Source organism: Betta splendens, chromosome 2 (assembly GCF_900634795.4).
Source record: "Betta splendens chromosome 2, fBetSpl5.4, whole genome shotgun sequence".
Taxonomy (NCBI): domain Eukaryota; kingdom Metazoa; phylum Chordata; class Actinopteri; order Anabantiformes; family Osphronemidae; genus Betta; species Betta splendens.
In genome coordinates, this window is record NC_040882.2 from 10443654 (window position 1) to 10459245 (window position 15592).

At 48.3% G+C, this 15592-nt stretch overlaps 2 protein-coding genes across 2 annotated transcripts; one reads left to right on the plus strand and one right to left on the minus strand.

Annotated features, from left to right (window-relative positions):
- Positions 1-32: 32 nt before the first annotated feature.
- Positions 33-8520, plus strand: stk24b (serine/threonine kinase 24b (STE20 homolog, yeast)). Its single transcript, XM_055505189.1, has 12 exons — positions 33-394; positions 843-1029; positions 2612-2842; positions 3187-3243; positions 3947-4055; positions 4330-4487; positions 4594-4779; positions 4870-5018; positions 5283-5406; positions 5506-5574; positions 6323-6459; positions 6568-8520. Exons 2-12 carry the CDS (start codon positions 988-990, stop codon positions 6602-6604), a joined length of 1299 nt encoding a protein of 432 aa, XP_055361164.1. The 5' UTR covers positions 33-394; positions 843-987; the 3' UTR covers positions 6605-8520.
- Positions 8029-14799, minus strand: slc15a1b (solute carrier family 15 member 1b). Its single transcript, XM_029167535.3, has 23 exons — positions 14675-14799; positions 14563-14597; positions 14394-14478; positions 14167-14308; positions 13959-14078; positions 13776-13875; positions 13172-13262; positions 13010-13093; positions 12842-12924; positions 12677-12763; positions 12507-12596; positions 12386-12430; positions 12272-12304; positions 12098-12186; positions 11918-11999; positions 11724-11840; positions 11499-11636; positions 11203-11249; positions 10763-10870; positions 10571-10679; positions 10350-10487; positions 10160-10267; positions 8029-10071 (listed from the first exon to the last, which is right to left on the minus strand). Exons 1-23 carry the CDS (start codon positions 14679-14681, stop codon positions 9826-9828), a joined length of 2184 nt encoding a protein of 727 aa, XP_029023368.1. The 5' UTR covers positions 14682-14799; the 3' UTR covers positions 8029-9825.
- Between the last annotated feature and the right edge of the window lie 793 nt (positions 14800-15592).

Consider the following 15592-nt stretch of genomic DNA (forward strand, 5'->3'; position numbering starts at 1 on the left):
AAACAGGTGCTGTTTAAGCAAGTAATGTGTAAAGTTCAACCGACTGATCTCAGAGCTATAAGCCCCATCGGCAGGGAGCCCTCGCCAAAAACATGGATTTATCAGGACCACTGCGTGTGTCACTGGGAAAAAGTTCGGGAGCCCGATCCGTCCCGTTTGCATCAGCACATGGACGGCGGAGAAGTCGGGATGCTGATGATCCGGATCCGGATCCGCCTCGCCAGGCGTCACAGGCACCGACAAGATGGCTGAGACTACGGGACGAAAGTGAGGGAGGAAACAAAAACATTGTGGAGCCGCTGTTCGCCGCCGTCGCCAGAACCTGTAGAGCCGCCGGGCCGAGTCGGCGCAGACAAAGACGCTGCGTGCGCCGTTCCGCGCCGGGACATCTGCGGTATGCGGACAAATTGCACTTTTAGGCAGCTCGCTGACGGAACGTTTGTCGGGTCGTTGCGTGCGCTGGCTAGCTAGCTGCCGAGCTAATCATGTTAGCTACGTGACAACACCGTTAGTGGGAGAATACGCGTTCACAAAGTGACAGTCGGGTGTGTTTGGGACAAAGAGACGCTGACGCGTCTTCGCTTCCTGGAATAGCGTTTTTCGCAGCAGCGTGACTTCTGCGAGTGGGGAAACTCGGATTTAGCGCACTCCCCGACGCCTAGCTAGCTGGTTAGCGGGCTAACGTTGCGGATTTCGGATTGCAGCTTTGGAGTTAGCATTAGCATAAGCGAGCGTTTGTTAGCTTGCTCAGCTGTTTGGGGGGGACTCGGGGGTGGGAGGGGGTTGTTTCGACACAGAGAACATACACCTATGTGTGTGTGAAGGACATTTTCTCGGTGCAGAGAAGTACCCGAGGCGGTTCTCGGTGGGCCTGGGCCGCCAGGTGTGCTGGAGCCCCGCTAACGGCCGGGGCTGTAAACACAAGTCAAGCTGAGGAGAGCTCAACGCTGCGACAGTGGACGAGGCGCACCTCCAGGCAGCACCACCATGGCCCATTCTCCCGTCCAGGGCAACCTGCCGGGGATGCAGGTGAGTCCGACGCCTTTTCATGTGTCTGTTTGTCCGTGAGTGATGCATCAGAACAAAATGTACAGTGTCCCGACTCCCTGCTGAGGCTTAGTGCGCCGTGCGCTCCCTGTGCTCCTCGCTTTTAGCACCTGAACTTAAATAGCTGCACACTGTAAAAGAAAACACCCCGAAGTTACGATACGGCAAAAGTCTTGTTTAATCACGCCGCGGCGTGATTAAACAACACATCAAATGCACGCAGCACTTTTAGAATGCGCACAACCCCCCGGAATACGCAAAGGTATGCGTTGACCGCAACGCAGAATTCCGACGTTTTCACCCAGCACGTAAATGCAGCGGACCTGCGTGGCTCCCCCCGGCGCGGAGGAGCCGCCGTGCGCGCGCGAGCCTCGTTCTTGCCTCCGCCGCTATCTTTAGAATGGTGCCTATGGGGGATAGTTGCGTTGGGTAGATAAGTCCAGGAGGTAAGTGTTCTGGTGTAAACTGCGCCAGATGACAGTCTGCACGCAGACCCGGGCAAACTGCTGGCGTCCAATGGAAGGCCACGTTCTTAAAATCATTGCTCGAAGTTCAGTCAAAGTCATTTTTTAGTCAGAAGAGCTCCTCAGTGTGTTGTATGTTATAGATCCAGCAGCAGAAGTCATTGTTTGCCTATTGACCACACTCTGGATCCCAAACAAGCATCCTACTGTGTTATTAAACTATAACTCCCCCTGGATCGCCTCATATTCTTCACTTCATCACGGCTCCTTCCTCTGACACCGGCGTCTTGTTAATAAGTATCGCAGGAACCTCCTGTGGTGATATAAGGACGGTTGCCTCATGTTTAGAAAACTAAACGTAAGCCACACTGACCCTTTCTCCTGCAGAAGAGGTCATAAAAGGAAGTTGTTTTTGTCAGTGCTTGCTCTTGTGTTTCCCATATAACAGCCCCTGGAGAGTTAAGTCATTTAGTTCACTTCCTGCAGTGTTCGAGTGGGGTTTCTTTTTCCCCTATTCTGCACTAGAATACACTTGCTGTGTTTTGCTACACCGATCACAAGTCCAGCTAAGTTTCCAGTTGTCTGACCCATTTGAAACCCTGTAAAACCTCTTGATTTGTTTATAATGGGTATAATGTCTCTTTTTTTGGTGGGGGGGTGGGGGGTTAAGTCCATAGTTACATAGTTGTGACCAGCTGTCTCTTAGGAAAAAGGCACTTTGTCTGAAGAAGCCGAAATCATAAACATAAAAATCAACAACTATTTTATAGTTAGGTCTCAGCTTTTATACTTGAACAGTAGTTGTTCTCTTTGTGAATATGTTCAGGTTTAAAGCTGACCATATGGATTATTTTTTGTCTAATTTATGTGAATGCAAATTATTTTACCCTCTCTTGTTAATTCTGCTGCTTCTTTCTCTCTCCCTCTCGGTGCTCCAACAAAATGAATGTGTCCTGGAAGATCGGCTCCCTGACGCTTCCTGTTCTCTCCCTAACGTTCACTTGTGTTGAAACATTCCTTTTTCATCCGTGTTAATAATCCACCTCCCCTTTCCTCCCCTCGCTTTGTCCCACATCTCTCCTTTCTTCCGCCACCGGCAGAATGTTAAAGTGGATCCGGAGGAGCTGTTCACTAAGCTGGAGCGAATTGGCAAGGGTTCGTTTGGTGAGGTGTTCAAAGGCATCGACAATCGCACCCAGAAGGTGGTGGCCATCAAGATCATAGACCTGGAGGAAGCGGAGGACGAGATCGAAGACATCCAGCAGGAGATCACAGTGCTGAGCCAATGCGACAGCCCGTTTGTTACCAAGTACTACGGCTCATACCTGAAGGTGACGCTGCCACAGTCGATGTTAAAACATTCCAAGTTTCTGACGTTGCTATTTTTAGCTGGGCAAATGGTTTGAGACATGAAATGATTTCTCCTCCACACACGTCACATTGCACACTAATCCCAGCGGAACAGGGGATTAGCCTCAGGTGACGTCACGCACCACCGAACCCCCTTCGAGTGTCGTTATCATCGTGACTTTTTTTTAAGAGTTCACGTGGATCTGACACCTCGCAGCAAGCAGCTAATCACCTCAATAGGAGTGCTGTGAACGCTTCCCAAGGATGTGTTATAGCACTTAACGACCTCTAGCTCATTCGCTTCTTTCTATCTCCACTGTTCCAGGACACAAAGTTATGGATCATTATGGAGTATTTAGGCGGAGGCTCAGCATTAGACTTGGTAAGTGATTGTTTTTGTATCTCTGAATTATCTTTTTTTTGTTCTCTGACCCAAAAAAGTCAATTAAGTATTTTCCTGCAAGATAATCCTTCCCATAAAATACTTTATTAAGCCTGTAGGCAGCTGCAGTGTAATAACCTGGAGGAGCTGGGGATCTGATTCACTTATGTCAAATATTGATTCAGGAATGAACCCAGATAATGATCTCATTTACCACACAGACAATACTAAACAGCCAGTTGTACATTAGCAACCCTTTCATCTGAATGTTGCCGGCTGTTTACTTCCTGACCGCTGTTTTCTATAACGTTGTCTTAGGGTACGGAGCGTTAACTGCTCCTGTGAGTAAAAGGGTGTCCTTCTTAAAAATATGATCCATGATTTCTCATTTTTGCTAGAGTCCAGTAACATGGATCCAGCCAAACATTAGCAAACGTCACCTTTCAGTAAAAACAGTATGGCCTATAGAGTCACATCTGTCTGTAGGTGTATTGACACACTTCATGTTGTCTTAAGTAAACCTTGTATGTTAATGCAAATGTGGCGGTTGGAAAGTGTGATTGAATGGGTTGTTGGAGAGAAACCAAGAAGGCTTGCTTCACTGTAGCTGCTGTGACAAACTAACATACTACTTGCTTAGAATTTCCAACACTCTCTTAGTGTTAAATTGATAAGCTCAGTTTTAATTGGGGTTTTCTTTTAGATGGAGCCTGGAGCTCTTGATGAGACCCAGATTGCCACGATCCTGAGAGAAATCCTCAAGGGCCTGGAGTACCTGCATTCTGAGAAGAAGATCCACAGGGATATCAAAGGTAGGACAGCTTTCAGTTGATGAAGGCTGTCGGTGGGTAAAAACAAAAATATCCCATGGCATGTTAATGGTACCAACGTCCACTTAGCGTTGCATTCATCATTGAATCATTTGGTTCGTATTTCAGTGGGGGATTGAAAGTGAACTGCTGTGGTTTACTAAAAGGCTTCTGATGGTTGTTGCGTCTTTATTAAATCAGCTGGAGATGCAGATATGTATATGGATGGATATGTGGTGTCAGTGTCATTCAGTCTGGTCTTTTTTCTTCTCAATAGCTGCCAACGTGCTGCTGTCTGAGCAAGGAGAGGTGAAGTTAGCAGATTTCGGGGTAGCTGGACAGCTGACCGACACCCAGATCAAACGCAACACCTTCGTCGGCACGCCTTTCTGGATGGCCCCTGAGGTCATCAAACAGTCGGCCTACGACTCCAAGGTGAGCTCACAGAAACGCTGTAATGCACCTTCAGCAACACCGTACTATAAATCTCCCAAGGTCCCGGACTGTGTCTTTCGCTAAACCCTGTGCATGTGTCCCCTAGGCTGACATCTGGTCTCTGGGCATCACGGCCATCGAGCTTGCGAAAGGCGAGCCGCCTCATTCTGAGCTTCACCCCATGAAGGTTTTATTCCTCATCCCAAAGAACAACCCACCCACATTGGAGGGCAGCTACAGTAAACCGCTTAAGGAGTTTGTCGAGGCCTGTCTCAACAAAGAGCCCAGTTTTGTGAGTGTTTTTCTCATTTGAGGGTTCGTATGTGCACGGCTGGACCATGGAGTCGTCTCTTTCATTGTGTGCTTTTTTGCATTTTCACAGAGGCCAACCGCCAAAGAGCTGCTGAAGCATAAGCTCATTGTTCGCTATGCGAAGAAGACCTCCTACCTGACTGAGCTGGTAGACAAGTACAAGAGGTGGAAGGCGGAACAGTCTAGAACCACAGAATCAAGTTCTGATGAGTCTGACTCGTGAGTCTTTAACATCTTCCTCTGCTTTTTACTAATGTAGTGTCAAACAATGTCATTCTCTGTATGTCCTCATCATTTTTTAGTGCATATGACTTAAGCTGTTTTTTTACTATGTTGACTCACATAGTGCTTAGGGATAGAGCCCCCCTTTCCCCTCCCACATCGGTTATATTGAGCTTTGACCTATGCTGAGCACTTAGCATGCATGACTTCATTACTTATCCCGATAGATGCTCAAATCCTCTTTCATTTCTGTCCAATCAGAGAGCAGGATGGTCAGGCGTCGGGCGGGAACGACTTTGGCTGTGACGGCTGGATCTTCACCATCCGAGAGAAGGATCCCAAAAAGCTACAGAACGGGGAGGGCCAGTCGGGGGTGACGGATCAGGTGAGGCCTGAGAGAATCACATACAACTTAAGAGCAAGGTGAAGCTGTTTTGCTCTAATTTGAGTCCAGTCTCCCTGAGCTGAGTGTCTATTTCTGCAGACAAAAGACATTCCAAAGAGGCCTTATTCACAGAGCCTGGCCACAGTCATCTCTCCTGCGTTAGCTGAGGTAAGAAGCCCCATCTAGAGAATGACGCATTAGTCATTGTTCACACTCATGCTTCTCACTTAATAGGGCTCCACTGAATGTAGAGAGATGTCATCATTCACCCACACAGTACTCTCTGTTGTAGTTTGAGGCACATTGTAAGATACGATAACGATGGAGACGAAGAGGAGAATCAGCAGCTACTGAACACAGGATGAAAATGTTACAGCAATGCCTGGGAAGAGTAACATTAGTGATAATAAGCAGTGGGTGGCCTTAGACAAAACCTTAACCAAAAAATAGACTGTAAGAATTTTATAAGACGTTGATATTTCAGTGAAGGACAAATCTGTGGACTGTGTCCTAGAAGAAAATTTCTGCCCTCAACCCAGATTAAACTGGCTTTATTCTTCTTGCAACTGGGGCTGTTTGGGCTGTTATGATTCTTCTGAACTAAAGGACAGAACAGATACAGGCTGAGTTCCAAGGCCAGAGTATGTCAGTGGCCGCGCTGTAGACTCCACTGCTGAAAGGACAACATAAAAATAACAGACTGGACTAAAATTTGCAGTGCTTCTGAGAGAAAGTCTTCTATACAACCAAAGCTGGATGTTCTTGGCACAAATCAGCTCTGTGTTCAAAGTGAATGAAATGCAGTTCTCACAGACATGACCAGACTTGTGTGGTGCACTGGGTGAATTTACTCCAGTATGTGCACATCTTTCTTTTTTGTAACCAAGTTCCCTGCTTACCTTTTCCTCCCTCCCAGCTGAAGGCAAGACAGGAGCAGGTGAATGGGAACCCCATGGTCCTGGATGAGCTGAGGGAGGCCATCCTGCTGGCGGAGGAGGCCTACCCCGGCATCTCAGATTCCCTGGTGGCCCACATGGTACACCGGCTCCAGAGGTAACACGTCCGCTCAGATTTCATACGAAGAACAAAATCCGTGATAGTGGTCCAGTTTATGCTGCAGCCGGCACCTTGTGATCGATTCTATTCTCATCTTTCTCACAGTTTCTCCACGAGCAGGACGTCCTCCACCTCCCCATAGTGATCGCTTCTCTGCCCCAGCTCTGCTCCCAAGGGCCTCAGTCCTCCCGACACCACAGCCAGGTCAGGGGGGTTCAGAGTCAGGATTCATATAATACCAGCTGACCGTTGTTGACCTCCCGTGGGGGTTAGGGCGGGCGGGTGCCTGGAAACTTAAAAAATTGACTGAGCTCTGAGAAGAGGGTAACAGGAACTGTGGAGAGCTTCTTTTAGCCTCTTATGAGATGAGACGTTTGGAGAGGCAGTGGAACCAGCTGTGGAACAAGATAAACAGCAGCAGCCAAGTCACTCTGGTCTCTGAGGACACAAGACTCCTCCAGTCTCACACCAGAGTCTCTAAAACTCCCCCCAAAACTCAACAAGACTCAACAAGACTCTAGCCCCCCTCACCTTATAATGCAGGCGTCATATCCCCAGAACCTCTGAAAGCATGCTTGATGAACCTGCAGGGATATTATCTCGGTGTGCAAGCTGCGCGTGTGCATGTTTGAATGCACTGTGTGCGTGCGTGCGTGTGTGTCTGTGCGTGCGTGCGTGTGTGTGCGTCCTCCTGCGTATGTAAGACTTCCCTGTTTAGTCAGATTGCAGCATTCTTAACGAAACCTCAGGTAAAGTGCTTTAAGCGGACTTGTTCTACGAGGCAGTGGGAGGAGGGGGTGCTGGTGCTGGTGGGGGGGTTGCCGTGCTCTACGTGATTACAGGTTGGGAGAAATGAATCACTGTGTACAAAATGCTCATGCACATTTTGTAGATAATGATAATGTTTAAAAGTAGATATTTAAAGTTACTTGGACAGAACAGAAAATGCCTTGCCTTTTTCGAGAGCCGCACACGTGCGCTCCCGCATTTCATCAGAAATTCAGTTCAGTATTCATGATTGTTTTCCTTCTAAGAGACTGAGTTCCAATCTTCCATTGCAATTGCCTGCTGAACCATGAAACTAACTATGATACTAAGCTTACTTGTGTAGAGGGAGAAGTCTTCCCCTGGTTTGTAGTGAGGGGAACGCTCCTGCCTGTACTTACGTTTAGACAATTTGAGTCCATGTTGAAATTGCTTGGGACTAAAGGTGTCAGCAGCCGCTCCTGAGTGGAGCTGAGGACAATGACACAGTGGGGGGGGGGGGCACTCTGGCTTATGTTGAATGCTGATATCATGTGAAGTATTACTTTTCTTTGGCTTGTAATTTATCATTAGCTTTACATAGAGACTCAAGTGGAGGTGAGGGAATAACCGGCAAGGACCATTTGTAGGCAATCACACGGTGACACTCGCTCGTGGCCAAATGAAACAAGCCAAGCTGCAGAAAACGCCGCCATCCTTATTTCCCCGCTCCATGCATTTCTGTTCTCACGTCACCGCCACGCTATAGAAGTGCCATGTCCTCTTTTACGCTTTCACCAGATGTTCGTAGTATGATTTGCACCTTTTTTTTTTTTCTAATTTACAGATCAGTTTTTTTTTGCACTTTGAAAGTGTGTCAAGTATTTAAAGAAACCTGAAAGAGGAAAAAAAAACTCAATGAAAAAAGTTGCTAATAGCCATGTTTTATTGTATATGTTTACTTAAGAGTTCCAGAATTTACTACTGTGCTAATGCAGCAATAATGTTGGGGAGTTGCATCAAAACGCACTTGTCAACACAGGGATTGAAAGAAATTAAGAAATATCTGATATTTTTATAATTGCAAAGTATGGAAATATGGAATGCTTTATGGACATGGGCAAAAATATCTATACCTTAAAGAAAAACATATGCTACAGAAGAAAACTACAAAATGTGTACATTTGGTTTCCTTTATTATAGCTGACAGTTTATAGTACTGTATATAATCTTTGCTTGTGTCATTTGAGGATTCCCAAGTTAAATGTAAGCTTTCAAAGTGACATGAGAAATAAAGATCTAATGCTAACTGAGCGTCTTCTGTCCCGTGAGCCTCATTTACCTTTTGAGCGTACACTCTGCTCCTCTGAAGCTCATGAAGTTATAGCTCAAAGAGAATCTACAACCATCAGCTAACGCTCCTGTGACGTGTGGACGTTATCCATGTACATTTACAGTGTCTCATTCCACCCTATGGGGGATAACATTTCAACTTTTGTGATGAAATGTGCTTTAAAGTCTTGTGAATTATTGATTTTTAAGATAAGTAAAAGAATAATGAGTAACTGTAATAAAGATACATCATAAATATCAAAATTGAACCAGAGGGTGACCTTAAGGTCTATAAACAGCCAATCCTTCACCAACATGTGTCTTATCAATGCCATTAATATTAATGATCTTCAGCCTTGAACAGTCCCTTACTCAACAACTGCATGCAAAACCAAGATACAAAAGTTGCTGAGCCGATGCTGCTGATAACCCCGTTTGTCCAGACGCCCATTGAGCAACAGAACCACCAGCTGTTGTTACAGTCCACAGGAAGTCATAAACCCAACAGGCCAAATAGAATAGAAATATATATATAAATATGTGTAAATAATATGAAAATACTATTTTGAATATAAACGTTTATTTGTGCTTATGGATTTCTCTTCTTAGACATAGTAGCATACTGTTCTAAACTACAGTACATATACACATTGCATGTTTGTTTACAGATGTTTATGACTAATTTCCTATGTGCACGTCTCTATTCTTGCTCCACACCTTCACTCATCTGCAACGCAGGACAGCGTTCATTCACCAACGTGGCATCTGAGCGTGAATGTTACATTTTCCTGACTCAATGCTCAGTTGAATTTGGAGGCGATGGGAACTTTTGCATATATAAAATGGTGACATTATAATATTACAATACAAACAACAATTTGCTCGGAAATAAATACAGATTTTCGACCGGTTTCATTGTATCCGTCTCCCGGTGTGTTACAAAGTACCACGAAACAAAGAATTACTATGCAAATATAAATCATCGTGAAAAGATTTTTACAAAAGCAAAAACACAAATTAATAACCAACACACTCCTAAAACAGAAGATTGACTCAGCCAGCATGGCATTAACAGTGTTTGAATTACCCTTGTCACCATCCTTCACTAATACTGTCCACTAAAGCTTAACCGTCTAAGCCTCCATCGCTGTGTTCGCTCAACCTCTGCACCTTTTCACTGAGGTCATCCATTCATCCACGGTCAGCGGTGCAGTCTCAGACATAAAACGCAGAACTAAGCAGCTTTCTTTCAAGACCGGGGGAACCGTGAGGAGCAGATCCACAGATTTAGATCTTGGTCTGTTTGCCTTCGTCGTCGTCGTCGTCAGAGCTGGAGTCTCGCCTCTCTTTGCTTTGCTCCAATGACTCCTTCCTGGACATCTCCCACTGCTTCTTCTTCTTGTCTTCGGGCTCGGCCTGCCTGAACTGGGCCTCTATTTTGGCTGGGTCGGTGTAGGTGTAAAAGTAAGCCATGATGGCAAAGATGATGCACACTAGCACCAGCAGAGCAGCGAAGAGGATGTACTCGGCCCACTGGGGGAGAAAGCACGGGGTTAATATGGGCCGCGGCGAAACGCAGCGCACGCTCGTCCCAGGTGAGCGTCCGCCCAGAGAGACCCACCTGATCCGGCAGAGTTGCAGCCTCGGCCACAATCAGCACGATGATGTTTCCCACGGCGACGGTTAGCAGCCAGCCAGCCTGCAGCACGGCCTTCATGTTGCTGGGCGCCTTGAGCGCAAAATGAGATGAAACAAGGCATCAGAGCACGGACAGGTTTCTTACGCGTGTTTTGAGCCCACGCCAACTCTACCTGCGAGTAGGAGAACTCCAGGCCCGTGACGGAGAAGACCACCTCTCCTGACGTCATCAGGAAATACTGGGGGATCTGCCAGGCCATGTGGAAGCTGTTCGGCTCCATGTCCATTCCCGCAATGATGCTCTGTTGACACTAGGAGCAAAGACACGTGCCGTAAGTATCGCTTTCAGGGAGTTTTTGTGGATTCTTCTGACTCCAAATCTTCCATTAGTTACATCGTGAAAGGTGAAGTTCGGCGAGATGACCAGGGTGAAGGAGCTGCCGAAGCCCAGCGTTTGGGTGTAGAAGCACTCATGTTCATCGTTGCTGATCTTGAACTGAGCACTAACACAACGAGAAAACCCCAGTTAGTGGATGCCCTCGAGAATGTGTGTAACTGACCTAGTACATATTGAAATAGAACTTACTTCCCGTATGGTACGGAACCATACTTTGACATGTCGTTGGGGATAATGTCCTCATAGGTTACTTTGCCCACTGTTATGTTCAAGGTTGAGTTATACCCGTTGAAAAATCTGTGGCGAGAGAATTAAATACAGTAAAGGTCGAGCATAAAATACACGGTGGCGTAATTAGTATACAATAATTGTACAAAGAACCATTTTTGTCTTTACTCTAAGACGATTGTTCTCAACCAGGAGCAACAATATGACTTAAATACAAAAAAGAATAACACAAATGTTATTTTTATTAACTTGCTGAGTGTGTCCTGCTTTGTGGATACTTTAGGCTAATAATATTAATTAACAGATATAATCATCTATGAGAAGCAATACCAAATATATTAATTGTCTAATTATATTTTAATACTGACATCATTCCATGCACATTTCATCTTGAAACTTGCCTGATATCGTTAGCGCCCTCGTTTGGTTTCTTCTTGATATCTGCGAACTGAAAATAAAAAAACACTTTAGAGTCTGCACATATGACTCTGCATCTGATATAAATGCTGAGGAAATGTCTGTGTTTGATCAACAGCTGATGGGGTGTGTTTATATTTGATCAACAGCTGCTAGGAGGTAAAGTTACAGGTTACAGCAGCTGTGATTGTCTGGTACTCAGAGCTAAAGCGCAGGATAAGACCCGTGTGCTGGTTGGAACAGGCAGCTAGCGTGACGGCGGTGCGTGCGCGGCGCTCACAGGTCGAGTGCCGAGCTCGGCGTGGTCCAGGATGACTATGGTGGTTCTGTTGCCTTCGGTTAAAGTCACTCTCTCGGGGGCGCGATCCTCAACAGTCAGCTCGAACGGAGCCTCGAAGGTGAAGTAGTTGTCGTTGGCCTGTAGGAAAAAAGGTCACACGGGGTGAGCCTGGCTTCCAGAGCGGCGCCGGGGAGCAGAACCGGTCCAGTCTGTGCTCTACGGTACCGTCCAGGAGTCCAGCGTGAAGTTGTTGTCTCCAGCCCTGATCTTCAGCGTGTGGTTGGCCATGTTGAGGAACTTGACCTGGGCCTCGGCCTGTGACGGGAACGTGGGCAGCGTTTTCTGCAAGCAAGCATGTTTTTCTAAGTTTGCGTGTGACGGAGGCGCCTGCTGTGACGCGTTCACGTGTTTTCTCTTACATCGATCTGCATCTGGACCAGCGCAGCGGCCACAAAAGCGGTGGCGGCGAGGAACATGCCCACGGTGATCTTCTTCAAGGGGCTGCGCGACAGACAACACGGGGCAGGTGAAGGTTCCATGGAGGCTTAAAGGGCGACAAAGTGAACTCCAGGACCGAGGCTTCGCGGGAATAAACTCACCTGAAGTTCAAGTTGCACTTGGCGATGAGCGGGAAGACCACGCTGTCCATGATGGGCACCAAAATGAGGATCAGGATCGGGTTCACAGTCTGACAGCAACAAGTGAGTTGTGTGAGCTCAAAACATACAGGCCACAGACTTAAACAGTAAATGGGATTCAAACCGGCATCTCACCTGCATCTGATCAGGCTGGATTATGATCAAACCCTGTTAAAGGAGCAAATCGTGTTTAATAACGGGCCTTTCTGTAGCTTAGTGTCACAGCAATGCTAAAAGTCCAACACCTACAAAGTCTCCGTTCATGGTGGTGGCCTGCAGCGTCCAGCGAGAGCCCTGAGGAGGAGACGCAGCTGCTTTAGACTCTGTCTTTGCACCCACGTGCCTCTGCTCAGGCCAGACCTCTGCTTACCTGCTGGTCAAAGAGAGCCCAGAACATGGGCAGCGGGATGTAGAGGAACAGCACCTTCAGCACCATCTTCACCTGAGCGATCAGCAGTTTCTGGAGACAAACGGAGGAGACGGTTGTTGCGACTCAGCCGCCGAACGCAGCAGCATTCAGTGTGTGCGGTGAGTACTCACATCGTACTTCTCCTCGGCCCAGTCCATCCAGTGCTCCCTCTTAGGGTAGCGGGACGACCGGTGCCGGTACCGGTTCTCCAGCGCGAACTGCGGACGGGACAGCGCGGGCGTCACTACAGGCGGCGGCGCGCGAGGAGCAAACGTGCAGCGTCAGCGAACACTCACCGCGATGCAGCGCCAGAACTTCACCATGATGTTGCCCTGGGGGGGGGTTTTGTTGTACATGCCGCTGCCCACGATGAACACGACTGCAAGCGCGCGACGGCACAAGTACATGTTAACACACGGCTGTTCATCGCAGCGGGTGAGAGCGGTCACTCTCTGTGTTCTTACCCAGGGCGACCACCATGAGGGCGGCCGGGACCCCGAAGGCCAGAGGGTAGCACTTCTGCTGCGTGTGAATGCCACACTCCTGAGCTGCAAAGCACACGTTGGGTTCATCATCCGTGTCTGTGAGAACTAAAGAGGGGTCTCACACTGTGGGACGGGCTTCACCTCGGAGGATCGGAGTGATGATGGTGGACAGCAGGCTGCCAGCGTTGATGGACAGGTAGAAGATGGAGAAGAAGGTGCTCCTCTGCTTTTCCTGTTAGAGGCCGGAAGTTAAACGGGAGGAAAGGCTTCCACATCTTTAAGGATCCAACCTGTAACTTTCATTTTATTCATTGGTTTATGGAATAATCTTGGCCTTGAGCAGTCAGATGAATTCAGGCAGATGCGGCGCTGGCTGATCGTTAATCAATAACTGGGTATATGGATCTAAGATATGAGGAGTGCTGACATGTGCTGATAGCAGAGGGAGCCGGTTCCTGTAATCGTGTCAACACACGTGTGCGACAGCGAGGGACGGTCAGTCATTCGTAGCTTTGCCCTTTGATCTCTTATTTATGGCAGCAGTCGGACCCTTTGCTGAGCGCCCCTGGATCAGACGCGCCCTGTTTGCTTTAAGTATCCTAGGCCTTGAATCTGACTGGGGTGATGGGGGACGATTCAAAAAGGAGGATAAGCGTCATCATTGATACAGGCCAGGACGACGGGTAGCGGGAAGAGGCCCAACACAGTGCACTGCTTTGCTCAGGGAGCTTCAGTAACATCCCACCTGATCATCCTGGAACTGGTCTCCACCAAACGCAGCCACGCAGGGTTTGATGCCTCCGGTTCCCAGAGCGATGAGCAGCAAACCGATCATGGACAGGGCTCTGAGGGAAAAGGCAGCAAACGCAGAGTCAGAGGCAGCACGCGTACAGCATGTGTCCCCCCCCCCCGCGCGCGCTCCACTCACACGTGGACGCCCATGTTGTCGGGGGTCCCGTCCCTGTTGGTGTCGGTGATATCGTGGATTGCGCTCACAGCCATGACGATTTGTCCCAGCGCGTAGACGATGGACAGGTACACGATCGTCCTGAGCAGAGGGAGAGAGAGAGGGAGGCGTGACGACGGCGCCCCTCGGCCCAGCGGCCGGAGCGGAACCAGCGGGGCTCGGGCCTCACTTGAACTTGCCGAGCCACGAGTCGGCCACGATGGCTCCCAGGATGGGCGTCAGGTAGCAGAGGGCCACGAAGGTGTGGTAGATGGTGGTGGCAAAGTCGTCGTCCCACTGGAGGAAGTACTTGAAGTACAGCACCAGCACGGCTGCGGGGGAGGCAAAGCAGCTGTGACGCGGCGTAAAGAAGCCCCCGCACGGGGGCGCGGGGCGTTTCGTCGCCGAGCAGCTCACCTCTCATGCCATAGTAGGAGAAGCGCTCGCAGAACTCATTGACCACGATGAAGAAGATGCTTATGGGGTATCCCAAGATGGTGACCTGTAAGAGTGAGGGTCTGCGTTACCGCTCCTCTCCTCAATCAGCCATTTTATAAATGCAGCGTGAGATAAAGGCTGGTCTTACGCATTGTTTCTTCGAACCTCTCAGCTCATCTTTCTCTGCAGGAACAAGTTTGCATTAGTACCTTCAGTGTGTGTTTGGCTCGACTGGACTCGGCGCCCGCGGCCGGACTCACCTCCCATGGCTGCTGGTTGTGCGTCAGCCGTCGATCGTCCGGAGTCCTTCGGTGCAAACAGACAGATCAGAGCAGTGTCAGGCGTCCGTAGGCTCGACAGGAGGACGGACGCCGGGCCGGGCTCTTATGTAACCTTCCGCCAACCCTCCTCCAACGCCCACTGCCATCACTTTGGCACTTCCCAACGTGCAAGTCACCACTTTCCGAGCCCATTCTCATTCTCATCACTAACGCAGCTCCAGCGTGTGTGTGCGACTAATTGCTTTATGGCTCAGGTGAAATGCGAATGTCTTTACAGATAAAGCAGAGGATCGGCCGAGTCGGCTGATAGAGGCACAAACTCATGGGGCCGTGGTTTTAATGCTTTTAAATTCACTAATGACAGTATGAGCATGTGAAATATTATATCTTAACACTGTGAGACAAACTGTGAAGCTACTGCATTTAAGTAAAGATAATAGAAATCAGCTTCACAAGTAATAAAGCATCTAAAAGTAAAACAAAAGTTGGAGGCGGTCTCTTACAGTGTTTTTAAACCTGAACAATGTTAAAGACTCCCACAAACACACACCACTAAACACAACACAAGCAGGACTTACACCAGAAACATGATGTTTAGCAACCCGGGATCCCCCAAACAATGGTAAACCAACAGTACACAACAGGGTGTGTGTGTGTGTGTGTGTGTGTGTGTGTGTGTGTGTGTGTGTGTGTGTGTGTGTGTGTGTGTGTGTGTGTGTGTGTGTGTGTGTGTGTGTGTGTGTGTGTGTGTGTGTGGATGGGTGGGGGGGGATCAGCTGGTCCTCTTTGTGGATTTTACAGGCGTCAGCATCCCGATGTCACTGGTGAGTGTGCAGGTCGTTAACACAGTGCACAGATCCTCCCACCCTCTGAGCAGCATGTGTCCACTCCATCAAC

Excerpts from the sequence above, each read along its gene's own strand:
- slc15a1b (XM_029167535.3), bottom strand. Across the intron at positions 13,876-13,958 it reads GACAACATGGGCGTCCACGT|AGCCCTGTCCATGATCGGTT; the intron begins GTGAGTGGAGCG and ends CTTTTCCCTCAG. Across the intron at positions 11,637-11,723 it reads TCACGCTGGACTCCTGGACG|GCCAACGACAACTACTTCAC; the intron begins GTACCGTAGAGC and ends TTTTTCCTACAG.
- stk24b (XM_055505189.1), top strand. The coding sequence starts at position 988 with ATGGCCCATTCTCCCGTCCAGGGCAACCTGCCGGGGATGCAG. Across the intron at positions 5,019-5,282 it reads AGTTCTGATGAGTCTGACTC|AGAGCAGGATGGTCAGGCGT; the intron begins GTGAGTCTTTAA and ends CTGTCCAATCAG. Across the intron at positions 5,407-5,505 it reads AGTCGGGGGTGACGGATCAG|ACAAAAGACATTCCAAAGAG; the intron begins GTGAGGCCTGAG and ends CTATTTCTGCAG.